The following is a 23,835-nucleotide window of genomic DNA, read 5'->3' on the forward strand; positions in this document are numbered from 1 at the left end:
AAGAGCGATGGAGGCCTCCCTAGCATATAAATCACTGAGTGTAATCACACAAATATGATAAGGCCCGCCGGGGAGCGTGGCACTTCTAATTACGATACCAGGTCCCTCCATTCATTGCTCCAATCAGTCACGTCTCTGCTGTATCTCGGGAGTCGATGTCCCCTGCCTCCATCACTTTATCACGCATGGACCTGAACACATAAGCACACATGCAACTGGAAGGCAGGCAGACTATCTCTCCCTCTCCCTCCTCTCTACTCCTTTCTCTTCCTCACTCTCTTTAGCATGCACACACACACATACATTTATACATATGATGAAATATGTGCTGTCCCATTTCTTTACATTTTGTTTTACACAAACTGAATTAACTGGCTAGTTACTGCTAGATGTAGTTTCCTTCATTTATGAATTCAGTATAAAATTATAAGTAAAGTCACTGCTAATGATTTACTACTTGTTCACCAATCTTTATCATGTGCAGAAACCTTTTATGGCCATTTATTTCATCTTTAACTGATTTTGCCAAGGCTTCCACAATTTATTTTGCCGCTGGAAGCACTCAGCTGTGTCTTTGTATAAACGGACGTGCACACACGCAGACATGCACATACACTGTATGCACATTTACACCTACACACAGCTTGATGTACTGTATTTCACGGTTGTACGCTCTCATGTTGCATGGTGCAAATCGTGCACTCTGGTGCCCCTCTGGTGGCTGGAAGGTAACACCGCATGGTAATGTGAAGGAGATGAGTTTTTTTTTTTTTTTTTTCTCTCTCTCATGTTAGCATAGTCATTGGTACTCTGTCTGTCTGAGCTGCTTGCCCTTCATTGGGTCAAATAGATGGGATGAGTGAGGCAGAGGGTGGGGGTGGGGGTTGGAGGGTGAGGGAGATGTGGCTCGAGGACACAGGACAGAGCCTGGAGATGAAGGGATGGATGGAGGGAGCTGGGTTTCCTCTAATGAAATATTTACATTCCCTGGTGCAAAGGGAGCCACTACAGGGCCTCCCACTTCTCTGCTGCGGTCTGTGTGTATGTGCGTGCGTGTGTGTGCCCTTGCTTAATAATTTAAAACATTTCAGATGGAAACATCTGTATCTGTATGTGTGTGTAATTTATTTGTGTGTGTGCGCGCGTGCACACACGCATGCGTGTGTGTGTGTGTGTGTGTGTGTGTGTGTGTGTATGTTAAGTCCAAGCTGCTTGATATGACCATATCCTAAGGCCTTCTGATTACACCTCTCTCTCTCTCTCTCTCTCACTCCCTCTCTCTCCCTCTCTTTCCCTTCTTCCCTTACGTCACACTTGCTCCTTCTCTTGCTCTCTCTCTCTCTCTCTCTCTCTCTCTCTCTCTCTCTCTCTCTCTTTCTCTCTCTCTCCATACCTCTGTCTCACTCTCTCTACCCTTTCTCCTCTTTTTTTTCCGTCTTCCTCTCTTTCTCAGTCATTTCCATTCCACAGGGGTGGATCTCAGGTCCCAAATGAATGCAAAGCACACACACAAGAAACAGACAAATAGAGAGACATGCATTTAGATGATAAGAGACTATGAGCATGCATAATTCATACCACATGCGCAAGTTCCCCTGGTTTAAGATGTCACTTTGTTGGGGGGTTTTTTGTCCTCTCATTGGCACACTTTATAAAACTACACACATGTCTTTATGTGTGAATGCATGTGCTTGGAAGTCTGTGTGTGTGCGGTGTTAATGCATGCACACGTGCACATTGGGGTATGCGTGGCAACATGGGCACCGGCATAACTCATATCAGGCGGGAGGTTTTTGCAGGAATGTGGAGACTGATGTGTGAAAAAGCTGTGAATCTGCGCGGCTGTGTGTTTGTAAAAGAAAATTAGGAAACGTGTGTGTGTGTGTGTGTGTGTGTCTGTGTGTGTGTGTGTGTGTGTGTGTGTGTTCTGTAAGGTTTGTCTCCTGTGATGACTAATGGCAGTTATTTTTTCCCTCGATGGTTTACCTGAATACAAATAAGGTAATTTACCCAGAAAAAGCCTCCGATAGGGATCACAATTTTGCATTGGGGTTGCCTTAACACTACCCATTTATTTTACTTTTGTGTACAGCAGCTACTTAAAAAGCATCTGAACCTTCCAGTCAGATGTGATGGTTCAAAGAGCAACCTGGGAAGGCGAAGCTGTCTAAGTGAGTGCACTTTTAAACCAGTGACTATGAATCATGACTGTATACTACCTGCCAGAATGTGAAACAGACGTGACAGGTATGAATGTATTTTCAAACACGAGCAGCCTCCTTACATATTGGATTTGACTTGCCACCAATGATGGTGATTTACCTCAGGATTCAAAATTTCATCAGGGTTCAAGTAGCACTGCTGCTGGATTTGTTGTTTGGAGATTTCCTCGCCTCGTGAGAGCCGGGGACCCTGTTTACAGAACTATAACCAGAGCTTTAAGAGTACCTCCAGTTATTGATCTTGCTGTGTAGGTTAGGGCTGCACGATATTGGAAAAACTGACATTGTGATATATATTTTTTTCCTGCAATATACTGCATAAGGGTGTGCAATATTGACAAAAAATAGTATCTTGTTATTTGGGGGATTTTGCCAATAACAATAATTGACGATATTTTGCATCCCTCAAAAATGTGTAAAAAATGTTAGTAAAAGTCTTGTATTGCACTAGCTCACTCTTGTTAATAGTATATCAGATGCTGTTAATGATATTATCAAATCTTCTGTTGTGGCAAGATATGAAACCCTCTGCAGTTTGTGCTCCGGAGTTTGGAGACATGAATCATACAATTTTGGCAGAGCTGTATGACTGAAATATTTTCGACGAGGCAGGGTGTCCAAAGAAGCTTCTGAGGCTGCTTGTGTTCTCAATGTATACACGCAGTAGTTTGTCCTGCCCAGCTGGATCATATGCAGTGAATGTGTGCGGACTCTGAAGGCGTGTTTTGATTATTTTTTGCAAAATGAGTGCCGTTTGTCATTTTGCACAGTTAAAACAACAATTAAGATATTATCATAGACAATATATAATGCACACCTCCAATACTGTAATATGAAAAAATACAGAAAATTTCACCAGATACATGCAGTGTTAGTCATGTAGAGATATACAATTAGAACAGTCAAACTTTTCATCATTTGGGTATTGCCCCCCATCCAGAAATCAGCTTGGACTCCTCCACTTTGGTTTCATTTATGCAACTCTGACACCAGCATGGACAAGTGGAGAGAGAACAGGTGGAGAGATATTTGGGAAAAACAACACATTGTTGCAGTTGCAGTATTTACATGTAATCTACCATTTCTAACGATGTTCAGTTGCATGCTTAATCTGTTTGGTGGAAGATAAACAGGCCAAGATAAACGGCTGAGGATGATAAAACTCTCAAACTCAAGCAACAAACACATTTATCCATATGGCAGCAAGATGTAAGTGCAGGCAGATCTGGATACGGCATGTTTTGTGTGTGTGTTTAGGGCACAGATCAGCCCCTTGACAGTAACTTTTTAACTTATAACCAGCATTGAAACGAGGTGCCGCTGATAATGAGAATACACACTCTCAAAAGCCGCCTCGCGTCACTGAGCACCTGCCTGTAGCATCCAGGCAACATTATCTGTGATAGTAGCTGCACCTCGTGCATGTGTACAGGCAGGTGACAGGCAGACTCTGCATGCACCATGATCAGTTCACTATGTGCTCTGGTGAAGGGGTGCACTTCATCAAACGACCAAAATAGGCAGCGCTCATTTTCAGGTTGTGATCCGTGATTGGTGGAGCTTTTGCCATTCGATAAAGCGATCAAGTGCATCCCTTCACCAGAGCACATAGCAGACTGATGGCTGTGCATGAAGAGCCTGCACATCACTACCAACAAACTCTGTGTGTATCCAAGAACCTTAACCTTTCGGACAAAATTATTTAATATCAGATGGAATTTCTTGTAGATGAATCATGGAAAACAAGAACTCATGCAGCACAGAAGTTGTAGCATGATGTGTTTGATTTTATTTGTGTTACTTTACATTGTGCAGTGTGACTATTGCCCCTGCTCGCATCTTGATGTCGATGTTGAAAACCATATGTCGTGCAGCCTTAGTGCAGATGGATATGAGGGCTGTGCTGGGTGTCATGTGTTGTTGTCTGTGATGCAACAACAGAGCAAAGAGGAAGCGTTAAGTGTCAGCAGTGCATCTGGAACCGTTACAGTGCAGCAGAATCGGGCCGCCGATGTGTGTTTGTGTTGATGTTCTGAGCTCATAGGACTTATGAAACATGTTAATCCATGTGTGTAGAATACTGTACACCTCTTTCTCTTGATCCGTCTCACTTTCTCTCATAATTCTTTCACTGTGCCTTTCCTTGTCCCTCAAACACCAGTGCATGTATTTTTTTTTGTGCACACAGGTCAGTGTGTGTTTGTACCTGTATTCCACTGTGTGTGTATGTGTGCCTTTTCTCAGGGATCAGTGTGTGTCATCATATCATCACTTTACACCTGGAGAAAAGGAATGATCGTCACTTTTGTTCTGCTGACATTGAAAAGTGGGTATGAGAGAAGGATTTAACAATTTAACAAGGAGCACCACGAGACTCGGCTTTAAATATTCATATGCGTTGAACTTCCCCCTTAACTATTAAAGAAGCCTAGAACAGAGTAATGGGTTGAGAACCTTCACAATTTACATTCCTTATATCAGGCTGATGCTCCTATCCATCGGGACCTCTTGCTAGAGGAGATAGAAGATGTTTGTATGTTGCAATCATTTCGCACAGCCCAGTAATGCAGATGTACAAGGGACATTAAAAAAAAAAAGCCAATAAAGGTTTAATACTTTCAGTGGCGAATGTGGGAAATAGATTATAAATTGGAGCAGTATATTGGAGCAAGGCTGTGGGGAGATGAGGACGAGCTGTATCCTGTAGAGAAATATTTTCACTCCACGAAGGATGCGGAGTGACTGCTGAAGAGGAAAGAGAGTGAGAGTAAAAAAAAAAAAAAAAAAAAAAGAGGTGAAAACAGGGGAAATACAGTAAGCTTTCTGGGCAGGTTGGTAATACAGAGGGGAAAGGCATGAAAAATGAAAGAGAGCGTGGCAAATAATATCTCACAAGGCTCCAGTGCACAAGACAGCAACAATAGGTTATTCTCCAACAGCAAACTTCACCAAGCTTTCTGGTATGAACATTTTGTTATCTTCTCCAGCGGTCCATATTTTGTTATATCTGCTTCAACAAATACCCTTCCTGATAACCTTGTGCTATCGAATATGTAGCCCTGTGTTGAGCATCCTACCCATTCCTCTAGACGGAGAAAGCAGGCTCTTTTGCTTCCTTCACTTCCCCTCTTTCTTTACTGTCACTTAGGCAGTAAATTTAGATAGAACATATCATGTCAGAGTGTGTTGATATGTTATTATCTGTTTCATTATGTATGAATACAGAACTGAACAGGAGTTTATGTACTGCACTCCTCCTCTCTGCAGCCTGTCTTATTAATTCTTCCTCACTGCACCTGCTCAATAAATTACCCATCCAGACTTCTCTAGCTGTCCCATCTAATAATCTCATTGTCATAGCAGGCTCTGTGGTTACTCTGTTCTTTTAAAAGAAACACTGTGAGGAATAGCCATCGTAAATAAAGAAATAAATCCAAATGTGTTAATTACAGCGCGCTTTTCCCTTCCAGAGACAAATTCCTCTGGCGTGTTTGTGTGTTTGTGAGAGAGTGTATGTGTGTGTGTGTGCAATTATGTGAAAAAGAGAAGTCGGCTACACAAAAAGAACTGAGAAAAAAATGATTGAGGAAGAGAGTCAGCAGGCATTCAAAGCAGCTAGGTAGCTGTACTGAGGTTGCAGATGTGTGATTTTTATTTATTTATTTATTTATTTATTTTTACTTTTTTATTTTTAGACTCCCATCACATGTCACTGCACATCTGGAGGGATGTCACACTGTTGCAGAGGTGATAATATGACAGAACTGCCGTCTTTTAATTATGTTCTTTATTATAATATAATATTACTATATTACATTCTATTACACACACACACACACACACACACACACACACTCACATATATATATATATATATATATATATATATATATATGTGTGTGTATATATGCGCACACACACACACTCACACACACACACACAATACCTGGATTGATAGACCGTACTAGGGGTACATGAGAAAATATTGTTTTGTTTTGTTTTGAATATTTCCTGTATTTTGTATTTCCATAAGGGAATGTATTAGCAGTAAGTCACACGTCAAGCTAAAGCGTCTCCTGTGGCATTGCTTTTATAAAGTTATGGTTACACTGCCATAATAGAAACAAAAAAAGCCTGACAAATGCTTTTAAGTTTTGCAAGAGAGCGAATACTGTCAGCTCAAATAATCACCTCTGTTGACCTAGTGCTGGCAGCTGCTAATAAGGCAGCGGCTAGTCAGTTTGACGGATTGGAGACGTGTTGCATGCCGTCTGCACATATTTCACAAGCATTTTGTTTGGATTTGAGAAAAACACATTATTTGGTTTGGGTAAGGCTGACTTGATATGCAGGAACAGGACCAGACAATTAGAGCTCCTTCCTCCCCTGTCTTTCAAGGAATTACATTCATTTACTATCAAGAAATAGGTTCTGGGGAAATTAATTTTATATTCTCTGTCTGTCTGTCTGTCTGTCTGTCTGTCTGTCTGTCTGTCTGTCTGATTTCCAACCCCCCCTCCCAGCAAATAGTTTAAAAGTTAGAGGGTCCTTTTGGGGCCCGGGACAACTGACCTGGTGTTCCTAACCTGTCAGTGGCCCTGATTAGGGGAAAGAACAAGACTGCTGTCTCCTGATACAGACAGGAAGACACATAAATAAATTGATAGACACAGTATCTGTCTCTCTCCCTCACACTCTCGCCTACTATGTCCCCTCTAACCACATAAGCTACACACACACACACACACCACGGTGCACTAGCCTTGGGGTGGAATTGCAGGTCTGATTTCAGCTCAGTGGAGATGTAGGAGGATGATAGTGGCAGGCTGAACCAAGGGGTGATGAATCAGTGCCTTATCAAACCTCTGGCCCTAGGTATGAACTGTCAACACGGACAGGGGAGCTGTAGCATCACGATATAATGACATTCACACACACACACACACACACACACACACACACACACACACACACACACTCAGAGTGACATGTCAAGGGACATGGATGTCACTTGGGACATTTTCCCCCTCCCCAGTCCTCTGTCCATCCCACTCCTCAGTCAGTCACTGAGTGAGAGAGGCTGGAGAGTGCAGCAGGTTGTCCCTGTTAATGTTTAATTCAACAGCCTACAGACGAGGCCTGTCATCATGTCGATTTATAGTATTGGCTAGGGAGGAATGGGGAGATGGGAGTGAACTATTCCTGGATTCTAGTGGGAGATCTAGCACACATTTTTTGCTTTATCACCTCCACTGAACCTGGACTTTGTTCATGTTGCCCTGGCTGGGCGATATGGACAGAACCAAATGTCATGATGTCTTTGACTGAATACCTCAATATCAGTGTTGCAGGATTGTGTATTGGTGCTTTCATAGGTTATTTACACATGGGAGTTTTGATAAACAATGTATTTGTAATGTGGATGTGATGACCAAATGGAGGCAAATTAAAGAACTTTTAGTTCAGAAGTTCAGAAAATTAATTTCCTTTACTGTGCTTCCAACCTGGCAACACTTACACCATATCATGATATTACAATATTCAAAATCCAAGACATTATCACCCTCATTGTATTATTTTATAATATAATCAACATAATATTAATATTTTGCCACCATAGTAACGATATTTTGCTTTATCCACAAATCGAGAGCTGTATTAGAATGGAGAGTTATATTAGATGTATTATAGGCCTGTCCAAGAGTGGACAGGCCTTTCGATTTTTTAAAATGATAAAATTGCCTCTTGTCCTCTGATGATAAAATATCCTATTGGGATGTATCACCTCCAGGAGATGGCAGGCTTTTATGACTGATGTTTTACAGGATGCATTAGTACACATAAAAGTTTATTAGTCAGACAGCACTGGGGAGCTGTCAGGTGTTGTGACTGTATTTCTGTGTGCCTCAGTCTTGCATGTTATGCTGCTGCAGGAACATATCAACCAATTCCAGTCCAGTCTAATGAAGGCAACACTGCTCACAATTTATGCAGAGCTGCCTGTGACGTCTGATGGTGATACATTAGAATTATTGCTTAAAATTAACTTTCTTTATATTTCTCAGGGGGTGATTATGTTACAAGAAGAAGCCAGTCTTTCTGGTGTTACTTGTGGCAAAATCTGCCATTACTCCACTGTGTATTTAACATTCTGGAGAGGAAAAGGAGAAGGCCAAGGGATAAGGCATATGAGACTTTTATCAGGAGAGATGAGAGTTGTGACAGTCTGGAGCCCAGGTTTTCTGGGCTGTCTGTCTGGGTGTCCTTCAGACTGAGGGCTTGGATGACAGGACTTGGATGCAGGGGAGGGGGAGTGTTGGGATGACAGAAGGCCTTGCCTAATAGCCAGGCTGTTCTCCAGTTCTGTCTGTTTCTGTCTCCCTCACTCTCTGTCACACACACACACACACACACACATACACACACACTTTTTTTCTTTCCTCTCCTCCTCTTCTGTAGCCATATGTGCCTCTGACATCCCTCCATCTCTGGTAGGGGGAGGAGGGTGGGCATGGAAGAACAGACACTATGATCGCTCCAGTAAGGCGTAAACCATGTCTGAGTTGCAAAATCTGCACCAAGTACCCCAGATTCCAGGGCAGTGTGTCTGGGCACCTGGGCAGTTCACTGATGGAGGTGGCGCCGGTATTCTTCAGTTAGAGGAGAGGGAGGAGACAGAGGCTGAAGGGGGCAGCTCTGCCAGCCCACCAAGTGTGTGGGCGCTGCTGTGACCAGTCAGTCTTCATAATGGCTGTCTGGCTTTGGGACAGAGCCAGTTCAACGCTCACATGACTGGCTATGCAGATCGGACCAGGAGGGATTCCCCTCAACAACTGTGGATTGATGGCTGCTATGGTGACAACAAAGGGCAGAAAGAGAGGGAATGAAAGGGGATGTGTTAACAAGGGTTATGGGCGAGCAGAGGGGGGGTGGGGGAAAAAAGCAGAGGAGTTGAGGAGTAGAAGAATTGTGTTGTCGTGATGGAGAGAGAGAGAGCTCAAAGAAGAGAAGTTGCCGAGAAGTTTTCGTCCACAAAGGAGGGACAGTGGTTGAAGATTCTGAGGTTTAAATGTGAAGGAGAATAGGGACAGTGTAGGCTGTCTGTTTATTACCTGCAAGCTATTGATATGTGCTTTCCAAAGGATAGATAAAAGTTTATCTCTCTCCAAAGTGTTTTCTCTCCTTTACTTACTCTTCTGGGCTTCAAAACTTCAAAGCAGTATTAGATGCTACAGAAATTCCAATTTAAGCCAAGGAAATAGTGTGTTTTTAAAGGTTGAATGCTTTTTCAAGAAACCTTCGGAAATAGAAGTTTTACTCAGCTTGGCAAGTAGCACAGTAAACCACAAAATGAGTCCCAAACACCTGGTTTTACTTCCTAGCAGGTAGCACTGAAAGAACATTTTGTCACCCAATTTACAGTTGTAATGACCATATACAAACTTGAACCTTAATGGTTTATTCACTTCTAAGACTTTCTTTTTTTCAGCTCTGGCACTTTGAGTTATATTTGGCCGGAATGCAGGCTCTCAAAAAGCTGATTGTTTCATTTCCTTACAAATTGCCTCTCTTTTGTTTTTGAGGTCCATTTCAGTCAGTGAACCATATGCTAAAGCATACCATTCTCGCAGTATTGAACTGTGCTGACCATTTGGCGACCCCCTCACCAGACCGGGCGCAGTAAGCTTGTCCAAGCTGTTTAGAGAAAGGGCTCTATTCCATCTGTCGTAGCCTGGGACTGTGAACTGAACTGAAGTCGGCATCTGTTTGAGTTTGAGCAGCATCGCACGAGCCATGGCTCACTCGATCCATAGCTTTTACTTTACTTTGGGGACCAGACCTTATATTGCAGCATAACCAGAATAGGCTATTGGAGCAGAGCATTGATATGTCCTTTATCCTGATTTATAAACACACATCTGGTTGCTTTGTGGATGTTACGTTTTATGTCCTGTATTACTTTAGGAATTAAAAAAAAAATAAATAAATAAGGCTTGGTTGCAATGGAGCAATGCTATAAAATAAAACAATTGTCCTTTGAAGTTCAAACCCCATGTTAACAGACAACATCCACTTGTCTATCTTCTCTCTCCTCTCTTATTTCTTTGTTATACAGTGGGGAGGCATTAAGGTGATTTCATTATATCCTCTTTCCTCTCCTCCATGGGATCTTCTTAAAGCCATTCATTGCTATTTAATTGCTGACCAAGAGTATAATGACTCTGGAAAATTGGAAGGCAGACATATCTAGTAGTCCTGTGCGTACTCAGGGGTGTGCTGTATGCAGGGTAATTGTTGATCGTCAGATTGCATCTCAGTCAAGAGGGGCTTCTAAGGACATCTTATGGTGTATTTTTTCTCCCACATGATGTTGGTCCATTTGCAGATACTCGCGAAGCAAGTGACAGCAGGGATGCTTTCTGCCTTTATGTTTAGCTCAGTTTTAATTTCACAGTCTTAATTAATGAGCAGTTTTATTTCTGTGGCCTACATGCATGGGATTGCTGCAACTCTCCTCAATTAATTCCTCAATTGCCCCTGTGGCCACAGCGATTGTTAAATCACTAAATGAGCCAATGTAAGATTGACTCTTTACGGTGGTTAATGCTCTTATCTGAATAGGTCTGCGTTAATTCCTCTGAATGATTAATGCAGGTACTGGTGTCGTAGCGAGCGAGAAATTAGTTCATGGAGGGATAACGGTATTCATCCAACTCTTCACACCTGCTGCAGTACAGACAAGCCTGTATGATTATTCTGATTGGCTGAGCATCAGCACACCATTTTATTCCGCATCACTGACCTTTCCGCTTGGCTGTTCATAGCCTGCATGCACGAGGAGGCATCCTCAGGATAATGTATGCCACATGGAGTGAGTTGACTACACACAGCTCTTGGAGGAGTGGTATGCTCAGCACTTCCTGATGTACATTTCAAGATAATGGCATGCATGAACATGAGTTTGAATGGGGGCCGCTTGAGGCACTACATCTGGTGGATGATGAGATGGATTTATCCTCGCCTTTGCCATTTTGTTCTGATAAATAAGATGCAGTGCACACAAAAGGTCATGTTAAACAGCCTCTGGCTTTCTGTCCCATGTACCATGGTGCATTGCCTGATGGTATGCTCTCTCTCTCTATACACTTCTTCTGTGAACTTACCTCTTTCACACAGCATGGAAACACCACAAGATGGAGCATTGTTTTCTTGGGGCAGATGATCCCTGTGAAAACATTGAATCGATCACAAGCCACCACTGACCCAGAGAGAGGGGTGACTGTCTCTGTTTGCAGAGATTATGCACTATTTTACTACTTGCACAGATCTTCAAGCTTTAATACAATCAGTAATTAATTGCATGTAAATGTTGGTTCCAAATGGTTATATTTGGGTTTAAGAGTTTTGTTCTGATGTTGGATAACTACCATTTGAAAAAAGTGACTCCTGCTTTGCTCTTTTGTGTACCACAACATGTAGCTCAATTTTACAGTCTGGATCCTCCGTATGTTAGATGTTAAATTATGAACATCTGGTAATGATTTTTCCCTTGAAAGAGACACATTGTGCTCTTCGTTTACACGTGATCTCGAAGAACTTGACTTTTGGATGGGAAAAAAAGCATTTTGAGTTTTTTTTCTTTAATCCCCTAAAAATCAAAATATTTTACATCAGTGCATGCACTTCTATATGATTACTCCTTATATCAAAAGCTTTGACAAGGTTTCCCGGGGACAAAATTTTTCCAGTCCAATGAATTACTATGTAAACGAAGCCTGTGGTGTAGCAACAGTGGTTCAACAGAGGATTCTGCGCAGCAATTACAGACAGGGGCTATAAGGAAATTTTACCAGGGAATTTATCATTTAAAATGCCCAGGGAATTTTGTCAAGCAGCAGCAGTGTGGATTAGTCAATCTCTGGTCTCATGAAGGAATAGCAATGCCGTGGTTGTTTTGATGGCAGCCTTTGCTTCAAGGCTTATTGCTAGCATCACTCATCCCTATGTGGCTATGCTTTAGAGAGAGAGAGAGAGAGTGTGTGTGTGTGTGTGTGTGTGTAAATCACAAGTGGCTACAATTTTGTTTAAAGGGTTAGAGCTCCAGACAGCCCTCTAGTCAGTGTATTCTGCTGCTGTGTATAATCCATAGCCCACAACTGCACGTAAGAATTTGGAGGAAAAAAAAAAAAAAAAAAAGCATAGCAGGTCCGCACATCTGAAATCCCTAATAATTTTAATTTTGTCAGTGACTGGAGAGAAAAAAAAAAATGAAGAAATGTATCCTGTGTATCCTGCTTGTATCACAATTCAAATGATATCGGTTTTCAGTAAAAGAAAATACAATTTGTTGCCAGTAGGTGGTAATCTCAGTGGTAATGAGGTTTTAACATGAACTGATGAGTCTTTCTCCGCTCTTTTGCCACTCCAGGATGTATCTAGCTGGCATCACAAATGAAACCTTTTTTTCTTCTTCTTTTTTTTGTTAATATGCCTATAGTTTTTTTTTTTTTTTTTTTTTTTTTTTTTTTTCCCAGCTATTTTCAGTGGTTTGATTGCAGCACCTGCTTGTCTTAAAAACAGAGATTGGTGACTTGCATCAGGTTTCTAGTGCCATTTTGTTGTTTTAGGATGTAATATCTTTTAGTGACACCATCGGATTAACTTCTCCTAGTTAGTGGAATAACTAAAATACAACATTAAGCAACTAAATGGCACCAGAAACACAAATATAAATCACCAGTGGTAAACACACATTAGGCCTATATAATTTCTGCCTCTCCAGGTCCCTCAATCAAAACACTAATGAAAGATGGAGATCGAAGACATTGTGAAGTAGTGTGGGATCATGGGAGTTGTTGACTTTGTTGTTACCTGTCTATTACAAGACATGCGCGATCGGCGTCTCTTTGACTAGCTTGTCACAAAGCTCTCCCCATCTTAGACATGCAACACCAATATTTACCTTCATGTCACCTCTCTTAGTGTCCTGTAATCTTCTTGGATCATTTGGTTCACCCATACATTTGTCCTTTACAGGGACAGCTTTGGCATCTGAACGTGTAGCATATGGCAATGAATAGTCCATCACTAGGGAGCAATACAACACAATAGTAAACAATAGAATGGCTAGGTAGCTAGTTTGCCAAGTTCCTTCATCTCTCTCTGACACATCATCTGGTGTTTCCTGTTTCCTCAGACGTTATGGCAGCTAGAGGGGGATAAAGAGGATATGACACCTTTGACAGGCGACCAAATGAAATGCACGCTTACCTTGATTGAACTTACAGGTTTGTCTGGTTTTGAACATTGTAGGAAACATTTGGGAAGTACACAACTCAACAAAATAAGTACCATGGGTCTCACACATTTTAATGCGGAAATGTTACATCCTATGCCTTTAATGTGTTTTAAAATGAAATTTTCCTTTTAGTGCTATTGCAGATTTTGAGAGACCTGAGAGAAAATAAGCAGTACCTAGAGGACTTAAGCAGCCTCTTGAAGTTTTCCAGCGTTAACTTCAGCTGCATCCTGTATTTCAGAATGGGCTTCAGAGCAAGCAGAGCAATGTTTTTCTCTCATGAGTTTTCATTCTCAACACTCCTTCCCCTTTGTTGCTTCAAGTTATCTAATTACATAGGTTGCAAGTTGTTGTTAAACTTTGGGTTGCATAGCAACAAGAATGATGTAACTCTCCTTGCCCCCTTTGAGCTCTTGCTCTCTGTGTTCCCAGTGATGCTTGCAGCTGCACTTCGCGTTTGAGCAGGAGAATAAAGCGTCCTCTTTGATCACGGTCTTAGTAAGCTGTGACAATCGAGTTTATAATAGGCACTCGTGAAAAATTGATTACGATCTCATGGCTTCCACATTTCCATAGCGCCTCTGTCTTTGTTGTGCATCGCTGTGTATCAGCTTCAGCAACGACTTTTTAATTGAGATGATGTCACTTCCTGTCAGCTTCTCTGGATCTCCTCCTTTTTTTCTGCTCTCTTCATCCATTTCCTGCCTCGAGCTGTGACAGAAGTAGTGATCCGTGTTTTCCCTTCCCTCTGCCTCACTCCTCCTCTCGATGCTGCTCTCTTGCCCTCCTCATTTTTGCTCTCCACATTTCCCCTCATTACGCTACATCCACATCTCAAATTCTAGCTGGCAGGATCATCATAGTGCAAGACGTGGTGGCAGATCACAGGGGGGCTCTTAATGAAAGATGTGTGCAGAGGCTATTTCCAAATTACACATTTTAAGAGAGGCTGTCAGATGAAAGGAAAGAGAATGAATGCATTGAGAGGAGGGGAGCTGGCAGAGAGAGGGAAATAGAGAGGAGGGTGTAAAACCTTGTAGGACAATGGCCAGTTAGATTCAGCAAAGACGGCAAATCACTCATAATACCCCGCAGTATGCTCCCTTTTTAACAGTACATTGTCTTCTGCCAGTTCTTCCCTCTTTTTTCTCTTTCATTCATCCCATCAGTGCAGTCTTTCTCCTTATGTCGTTCCTGTCTTAATTCTCTCTTTCTTTATCACACTTAGTCATCTCTCGTCATAAAGCTGTTTGTAGTGTTAAATCATCCCAGAGAGGCGACAGGTTTTACTTCATTAAGTAGTGGCAGAGTGCAGTGCTTCACTGGAGAGCAAGGGTAAGAGTATGTCCTCATGGGCTCTATCAATAACCATTAAGGATCCTCTCTCATTAGGCCAAACCTCATAGGCCCCAGGGGCTTGAGAAATGGGCCCTGCCATATTATGTGATGGAGTACGCCTAGACAGCATCACCAGTGTTTGGAAATGCAAATTACAATACTTATTTCCCCCTGCGGATGATTGCCACCAGTGCTATGCACACAGAGTTATTTTCATTCAGCTTCTTTGCTTAATCAAGAAGAACCTCACTCCCCTATCCTCTACCCCGTTTGCTCTTCAGCTTCTCCTCTCCTTTGCCTCTCTTCATCTCTCCACACACACACACACACACACTCTAATACACACCCCAAACACATTTCATGTCCAAGCTACTGCAGTATGATTATTCATATGGCAATGAGGCTGGATCAAGCTGGCGAGGCAGCGGTGGCAGCCAGAGCATGATGGGAGTGTTTCCGGATGATGACTTAGGAGTCCTGCAGCTTCTCTGCCAAGAGCAGGGAATTCAAACTTAATCAGGGCAAGGACCCCTCCCTGCTCCATCTCTGAGAGAGCTCCGTGGGGCCGAGGCCAAAAAAAGAACAGAATGAGACGGAGAGAGAGGCGGAAAGAGACAGAGACAAAAGTCAGAATCGGGGTTAGCATCATACTTGCTCCCTCCCCGTGATTCCTCATGAGGTTTTCCTCCACGAGCAATTGACTCATTTTAGAGCTAATGGAGAAACGTTTCCATTTTACTCGAAGAGGAGACATTAGCAAGATGAGCTTAATTCTGCTCTATCAATCCCATATAAAATCTTAGCCCTTCTCCATTCCTCTGCCCCATCTCTCACATGCACATGCACATGCACACACAAAGTCCCAAACTTCCACACATCAAGGCTCTTGTAATCCATCACCCTTCGCCCAGCTAGTCTGTATCACTGATCCCCAGACAGTGAGCTCTGGAGCCGGCCTCTCAGCTCAGCTTGCCCCTGTCCACAGGCCACGGTCACAGCAAGGGGAGGAGGCAATGATTGGTCCTGATCAATAATACATCGACTGCATTAAAGCCTATGAATAAGTCATGGATGGAAAGAACCCGGAAAGTCGCCAGGAATCACGCTACCCACTCACACACATACACACACACGCGCACACACACACACACGTAAAGTGATCTTTTTTTCTTAGGCCAAGGGAGATGAACAGACAGAAAAAGAGAACAAAGGAAGGATTTTAACTTGTAGGGAATACATCACCCACCCACTGCCTTTCTGTTGCATGTTGGAGCTTCACTCTGTCCCTCTCTCTTAGTTACTCCCTTCTTACCCACCTCCCCCACACACTCTCTCTCTCTCCCTCTCCCTCTCCCTCTCCCTCTGTCTCTCTCTCTCTCTCACTCTCTCAAGTAATGGCCTTTTCCCAGCGGGTGGAATAAATAAGTTATTACATCTATGTGTCCTAAGGCTTAGCAAGGACCGTCTGAATATAAATAGTTCATTTGCCTCAGTAGTGGAGGCCTCACTTTGTGCCATATGAATATATTTGTAATTACATTTTTTACGAAGAGCAGGGTGACTGTTTTGGTTGACTGGAGATGCAAGATGAAATTGCCTTACACAAATAAGTCTGCCAACGTTTTACCCCAAATACCATCCCAGACAGGAGGGAGCTGTGTGAGAATGCGTGCTTAGCTCAACAGAGACTCGCTGCTGTGCTGAGAACAAGAGTGAACAGCCTGTCTAATGCTGTAGACAGTTTGAATACTGAGCAAAATTGGCATGGTCCAGCAACGCACACATGCTAACATTGCCAAGATTCTGTACAGAGAATGTATTTTTGAATTATTAATCTCCAAGTATTTGCATACTAAAATGAGATGCTATATCTCTACAGCAGTGTAACTCTAGAAGTGTATGTACATGTGTGGGTGTGACTGTGTTTGTCATAGACAGTTGAAAAACATGCTCAACATGAACTTAAATATCTTGAATATTGTGTTCTGAATCCTCAAAGTATGCAATTCAAATAGAATTCAATACAGCACATCAATAAAAATATCTTTATTGCTGCACAGACGTTTCGGGCAAGACGCCCTTCGTTCAGTGTGCAGTGGCAGTCATACACACTTAGTTTGATTGCTACTGCACACTGAGAAACAGTGTCTAGCCAAACTCACTGTATATATCAATAGTATATGTGCACCATGAGCAAAATCAAGTCATTTCTTTTTGGCAGTCAGTAAGCTGGCGCTTGTGCATGTGTATGTGCATGCACGCGCACACATACCTTTGCACCAAGTGTGCATGCATGCGTGCACACATTTGTAGCAGCTCTTTGATGAAATGCCCTCTTGTGAGTTTGTGCTGTGATGATGTGCTCCTCCTGGAGGTGCTTGGTGGGAGAGGAAGCAGCTCTTTGTTTCTGCCTTCACAAGTGTGTCAGAGAGGAAGTACTGCAGGAACAGCGCTCCAAAAGATGCTTCTACCTATTAACAGAGGTGTAGCTTTTCTCCCAAAGACTGTGCTGCGTGCACCATGAACAAGCAGAGAGAGGCTGAGGGATAAGAGTGAGGGAAGCAAGTACCTGAGAGAGGCTTTAGCATTAGAGAGGCGAGGACGGAAAAGTGGTCGAAAAGTGTCCTTGACAGACACCCAGGAGAAAGAGTGGAGGAAATGGTAGTGATGGTTCAGGACCTCAATTACCAGAGACGTTATAGTGCTAAGTGTGTAGTAGCGACCACGGTACAAGGTATATGGCTAAGGTTTGTAATGCATTTCTTACAGCCAAAGCAATTTATGTGGTTGTTAACATCTGATGAATTCCTAAAGGACAATTACAGAGGAGATGAGAACATTGTCATACCTCCTCTTGAATAATATTGAACTTGAATGTCAAAAGGTATAGCTCTTAAAAAATGAGCAGTTTCAACAATCCGTCACTGGCCAGCAAATTATTCGATCAAAAAATTATTCTTGTAACAAAACAATGCCAATTCTGTTCAGACAGTTTCTTACTCCTTGGCCTGGAGAATACTTAATTCTCATGCAGAGTCTCTCATTTAAATATTATATGATCAAATATCCCATTATGGCCATGGCTGTACTCGCATATTTGACAAGTGTGACAAGTGTGACAATGTAAACCCTAAATTACTTTGCTGTTGTGGTGCTGTTTTTTATCTGCAAATTTCATACATAGCCTGAAGGCTGTTGATAACAGCTAGTCGATGTTGTGAAGTGGAACAACACTGTACATGTTAGAAAACCCATTTTTATCCATGAAAAGTAGTGACAAAGCAGTTCTCTCATCTTTCTGGTTACCTTAATGGAATGCCAGCAGTTGCCATTTGTTCTCATTAGTTTGGATGTTTTGTCTTTGACAGAAACACAACTGTTATTTTCTTCCTTTTCGGTTTTCTTTTTCTTTTTTCTTTTTTCTTTTTTTTTTTTTTTTTTTGGGGGGGGGGGGAGTTATCACTTTTAGGTTTAATCTGTTATCCCCACACACCACAAGACCCGTCCAGAGATCAATTCACAAATATCAAACAAATTTGTCAGGGGTATGGCTCTGATCAGTCTCTGAGCAAAGTGAGGTAGTGAATATTTAATTTGTAAACCCCTCACATTAGAAGATTATCTGGGCTGACAGTCTGTCCTGACCAGTCTCAAATCAGTTCCACTTCCTTGACCCTTAAGAGGACCATGTCAGGTTTAACATTGGACAAATTATGCTGCAAGTGTGCAGGCCTGCAAAACGGTGACAAAAGATTTCCTTGGACTGTCTTAACACATTCATGACCAATGTATGACAGCTGAGGTTGTAAAACTGGATGATGCAACCATAATGTGACACTAATACAGCTCTGCATGCTGGCCGGTTTATGTGAAGTCCCTCTATAGGTAAAAAGGCACTGTTTATGCCAAATCCTTTTTTTCCTGTTATATTTTTGTTTGTGTTTTATTCCTTTCTTTGTAAACTGTTTTTCAATGTTTGTGTGGAATGCACTTTAAACTGAAAGCTCAATTAGCGAGAAATATGTACTGCAGTGTTTTATCTGTCTATCTACACCCCATTAGGTGTACTGTACACCCCAAGAGCTCATCTTTTTGCATAGTAGCCAAGCTCAAGAAGGCACCTCTAGCTCATCTTCTCGTCTGTCTCACCATCTTCGTCTTAATTCACACATTCCTGCCTGCTCCCACTGCTCTCATTGATCTACAAACTTCTGCTGATTCTTACTATATTGTACATATAGTTTATTAAACATCCAGTGTGCTTCTCTTTGAAATTATTCATCCATTTTTTTTTTATACTGTGTTGTGTAACCACTTTTATAGATTTGTATTACGTCCTGCTTTAGTTGTGATCATGAGCCACACTCTCTAAAGGTAGAAACCAGACAACAAGCCGCTAAACAATGATGCCATGCCGTTGTAATATGTAGCTGCTCTCTTTACAGTGAACAAGAAACGGACTTGGTACAGAATTATAGCACGATATTTTTAGATTTTATACCCTAATACAGCCTTGGAGTAGTGATATGACATCAGTTCTGACCCAAAGCTGTGTTACTGATGTTAGCGTTGAACCAAAAATGTACCCTTATCTTGAAAATATGGTGCTATAGCAGTTTACTGCTTGTCCAGTTTGTTCACCATAAAAATGCATATCAGTATGGCTTTCACACCTGTAGTGTTTTGTCTGAGCTTTCTGATTTTTTTTTTTTTGCAAAGTTTGGACCATTTTGGCTCATGGGCACCGAACTTGAAAGGTTCAGTTTGCCTCTGGAACAAGCATTGACTTGGCAGCACTTCCGTAAATATGCACTATCAGCAGACTACAACACAAAGCAGCCAGCGAAAAACAAACTGCGAAGACAAATGACAAAAACAATGCAAATCGCAAGTTGGACAAATGAATGGGTGCATACCCTTATCAGTATTTGAGGAGAATAAAGTAGCTGGTTTGAATGCCTTGTGTGCATTATTTAACAAACAACATACCAGTAACTGGGCCGTAGTATTGCCGTTGTCTAGGGAAGCGAGCAGGACGTGACGAGAAAACGGTCTCCTCACAGCGGCTACTGCAGCAGCATTGGCCAAGAGCAGGCTGCTTTTTCAGTGGCACCAAGTAGTAAGAAGAAAAAAAACTGTTCCCTCCTCACTGGCAGAAAAATGCTTGTGTAGAAAAGCATCAGAGGCTGATACATCTGTCAAAAAGCGACTGTTTTGATTTGACTGACTGTTTGACTCGGCCTGTAAATGAAGTTTTATGCTTTTCAGCAGGAGAGTGACTCATCTCTTAGAAATGAAAGTGCATTTTAAAAGTTTCTCAGAATTTAGGAGAGTTGGGCATCAAGTGCGCAGCCAAACAATCAGAAAAAATGAAGCAAGAATACAGACAGGATTGAAAAGAAAAAAAATATATATATGGGGCACTTCCTATCCTTCACGGTTGGTTCTCCATGCAGTGGAAAAGGAAACAAAAGGCAGCCCCTGAAATTTACAAGTTGTGGCATGTCTCGGGTTATGGAAAGTTCCAGGATACCCATGGTAGTCAAAAAGAGATATTTGTTTTGAGCATGATAGAGGCCAGTGCTGTCCTGCTTTCAGATAGTTCCTCTTTCTTGTGTACATAGCAGCAAACCTCATGGTTTAACATTATTTGCCACATGTAGCGCATGCCAGCGCACACCTCAGATGATAAAGCCTTAATTGTTTATTAATACCAGCTGTGTAGAGTCAGTCAAAGCAGAAACCATATCACAGGGTTACTACACTGTCTGGAAAAGTGTGGGAAAGTATGGAATATGATTTTGAGTTTATGATTATGAGCTTAATTCCAAAATTCCAATAATAAATTAATCATACAAGCAGCATATTTTGATTTTGTTGACATTTGGAGCAGCCAGCTGAATATGTTCTCCATTTATTGGGCCGGGTAGACCAACACCTGTCCATATTACAGCTTACAAATCCACGGTGGCACTTGCTGCACCATCCCATCCAAGACCGCAAAATGCAAGTTTTCTGAGAAATGGCTTATCCATCTAAAATATAAAAAAATAAACGTTTGATGAAGTACCCTAAAACAGAGTAAAGAGCATGCTGCAAACTGTCATCCAACATCTCTAACATGAGCGAGGCAGCCCTCATTAGTCATATGGAAGGGGGGAAAAAAACATGGAGCTCATCATCAGCACCTGGTGTCTCATCATTTGTGATGAAGCTGCCAGCACATAAAACAGTTGGAGTATAAATGCATGATAAACATGCAGCTATCAGTAGTCTGGGATTTTAAACATTGGAAAATGTGTAGCAAACCCTGATAACAGCAGAGCCCAGTTTGCCATGTTGACAGATTAAAATGTCTACAGCGCAACGTAAATTGGCATACGTCTGGTAGTCTAAAACTCTTTACCCTGAGGCTATCACCTTTAGGCAATTTTTACCTGTAGGCTGTTTTTGGTGGTCTAGATTTACTGCTGCCATCTACCATTCACAATGTAGATGTCAAAAGGTTCACTTGCCGTTATGGCAGTGTGAAACAAATCTTGATGGATACACTGAATCATTGCCAGACCCCCACTGGGGGGGTGGCCTAGAAACCGGTATGTCACTCACTTACTTACTGGCTTTTTCTCCAGAAATAAGATAGTGGAGCCTCCCGGTGGTAACAACTAAACATTGTGAGGGATGGGCTTGACAAGGCCTGGCTGATCTTGAGTAGGACATTCTCCTCTGTTTTAATTTTTGAGAGAGGACATGAGAGAGGACAGTGAACACTGAGTAATGCACACCAGCCGTCTAAGGCTGTAGGGATCTATTGTATTAAACCCTGAAATTAAATGGTTTTGCTCCAGAGTACATTAAATTACCAAAAACATGGTCAAGTGCACTAAATCTGTCAACTGAGAAACTCACTTACGTGTAGTTTTTGGAAACGGATGTCGATCTGATGGGGAAATCATTAAACACAGGTACAGTGTGGATTAGGAGAGGTTACTGTGTAGGAAACAGAGACAGAGATGCTGCTTGTCTCAGTCTCCGAGGGAGAGGCGCTGCTTTGTCACCCTCACAAACTTGTCCAATTAGAGCCTGTGATTAGTGCCGACTGCCCCCAGTGAAATGGAATCTATCAGCCTGGCTCAGATTGCTACAGGTCCCTGCAATTTAGCAATCACTTTGTCTCTGTCACTCCAGAGCCACTAATATATAACCAACAGAATGGATGATTTCTACTTAAGGCGTACCTTGATTGAAGATGATTACATTTCACAAAGGTTTATTATATTTCCATAATGCGTGTGCATGAGTGAGTGTATGTGGGTGGGGAGCGCATCTGTGTGCCTGTGTGTGTGTGTGTGTGTGTGTGTGTGTGTGTGTGTGTGTGAAAGAGGAGAAAAAAGAAGGATTAAAGGACACGAATCTGATCTGTCTGGTTGTGTTGTCTTTCTTTCAGGTTGCCAGAGCCAAGGCGAGACCCCATGGACCCCCGGGACTACGAAGATGATGAGCCTGGACCGTCGATGGGCCACGCCCCCTGATACTGGTGGATATTGGCCATATATACCTATCCTTAAATGTCTGCACCAGCCCAGCCCCCAGCCCCCAGCCCTGTTGAGCTGCAAGTCTGGCCATCCCCATCTGCCGTGTTGCCCTGCTCCCCTCCCCTCCAGATGCCTGCCGACAGTGAGCTGACCTTGAGGAAGGCTGGTGTGACAAATATGGATGGCCACGTCTTCTCTGCTCTCAAACTTTTTAATTCCTCACTAGCTACTAACTTTCTTTAATTGAAGCACACCAGTTCTGTGCAATCAATTACCATCAGGCTCAATTTCCACAGCCAGTCAGATCCTTGGCTGACTGGTGAGCCTGGCTGACTCAGAGAGGAGTCTGGGTAGGCAGCCGAGCGGAGCATCTGTTAAGCCCAACAGATGTCAGAAATGGAAAATTCTATGACAGGGTGCGCTTCACTGTTCATTTATTCGCGATCTAATTTTTATTCTGTCGTTTTGACACACATAATGGACAGCCACACACATAAAAAGAACATTTATGAGATGCCACAATGCCTTACATCACTGAGAGAACATACTATAAAATGGTGTTCTTGGTGTTTTACTGTGATTGTGGGAAAGGGAAATACAGGTGTCTGTAAAGTCTAGTCGTATCCTCCTGCTCCTCTGCCTTCTTTCCTTTTCAATCCCTTTCTCGTCTTTGTACAGCTTTAGGTTTTGCCGTCTTCATGCTTGTAGATGTGCACATGCTTGCTTGTGAGCAAATGTCTCTAAAATCGCTCAGATCCGTCATCAGGGGACATTTTGACGCCCATTGATTGGCGAATGTTGCTGGGACCATGTTAGGTGAAAATCGAATTGTAATTTGGCTTTGCAAAGTAGCACTCCTGCAATATCAGCATTCTCTGTAATGTAAAGGCTCATTACTCCCATACAATCTGCAGTGTGTGTGACAGAGTACAGCCCAGACAGGTGTTCGCACTTTTCGGTCTTGGTCTGCTCAATCTTATCTTTGACTCATGACTTACTGCTGAGGATCTGTCTGTATTAACAATTGTTTTTTATGTGATTTATTCTGTTGCCTTAAATTCAGAATTGAAAGAGGAGTCATCTGTAATATGTAGGACATTTTTGACAACAGCATGACTTTAGTACTGTAGCACTGCACTAAGTTGCACTGAGAGTTGTATACCCACCCAAGGGAAATGTTGATGTGTCAACAGCCTACTGAAATAATACCAACAAACAGCTCAGTCTCTATTCCTGTGTAACAGCAGACATGAATCAAACTGTCTGATGTTCCCTCTTATTTTTGTCTATTTTTGTCTTAAATCTATAAATAAACAGCAGCCTATTTCTTAGATTAGTTGTTGAGGTTGTCATTCATATTTTCAGAACAAGGTTGTCATGACGTGTCTTTCAAAACAGTACAAGCACCCGAAGACCATCGGCTGTCCCGGACGCCATTCTC

General features: G+C 42.3%; 1 protein-coding gene across 4 annotated transcripts in view; it reads left to right on the plus strand.

Annotated features, from left to right (window-relative positions):
* Positions 1 to 22,894, plus strand: part of trim44 (tripartite motif containing 44) — a 46,807-nt gene extending 23,913 nt beyond the window's left edge. For all 4 annotated transcript variants that reach the window (XM_030054605.1, XM_030054602.1, XM_030054603.1 and 1 more), the window contains one exon: positions 22,307 to 22,894. In XM_030054605.1, the coding sequence (XP_029910465.1) occupies positions 22,307 to 22,391 (85 nt within the window). In that variant the 3' untranslated portion in view covers positions 22,392 to 22,894. The remainder of the gene's footprint in view (positions 1 to 22,306) is intronic.
* The last annotated feature ends 941 nt before the right edge of the window (positions 22,895 to 23,835 follow it).

The sequence above is a fragment of the Myripristis murdjan genome, chromosome 6, assembly GCF_902150065.1.
Source record: "Myripristis murdjan chromosome 6, fMyrMur1.1, whole genome shotgun sequence".
Classification (NCBI taxonomy): Eukaryota; Metazoa; Chordata; class Actinopteri; order Holocentriformes; family Holocentridae; genus Myripristis; species Myripristis murdjan.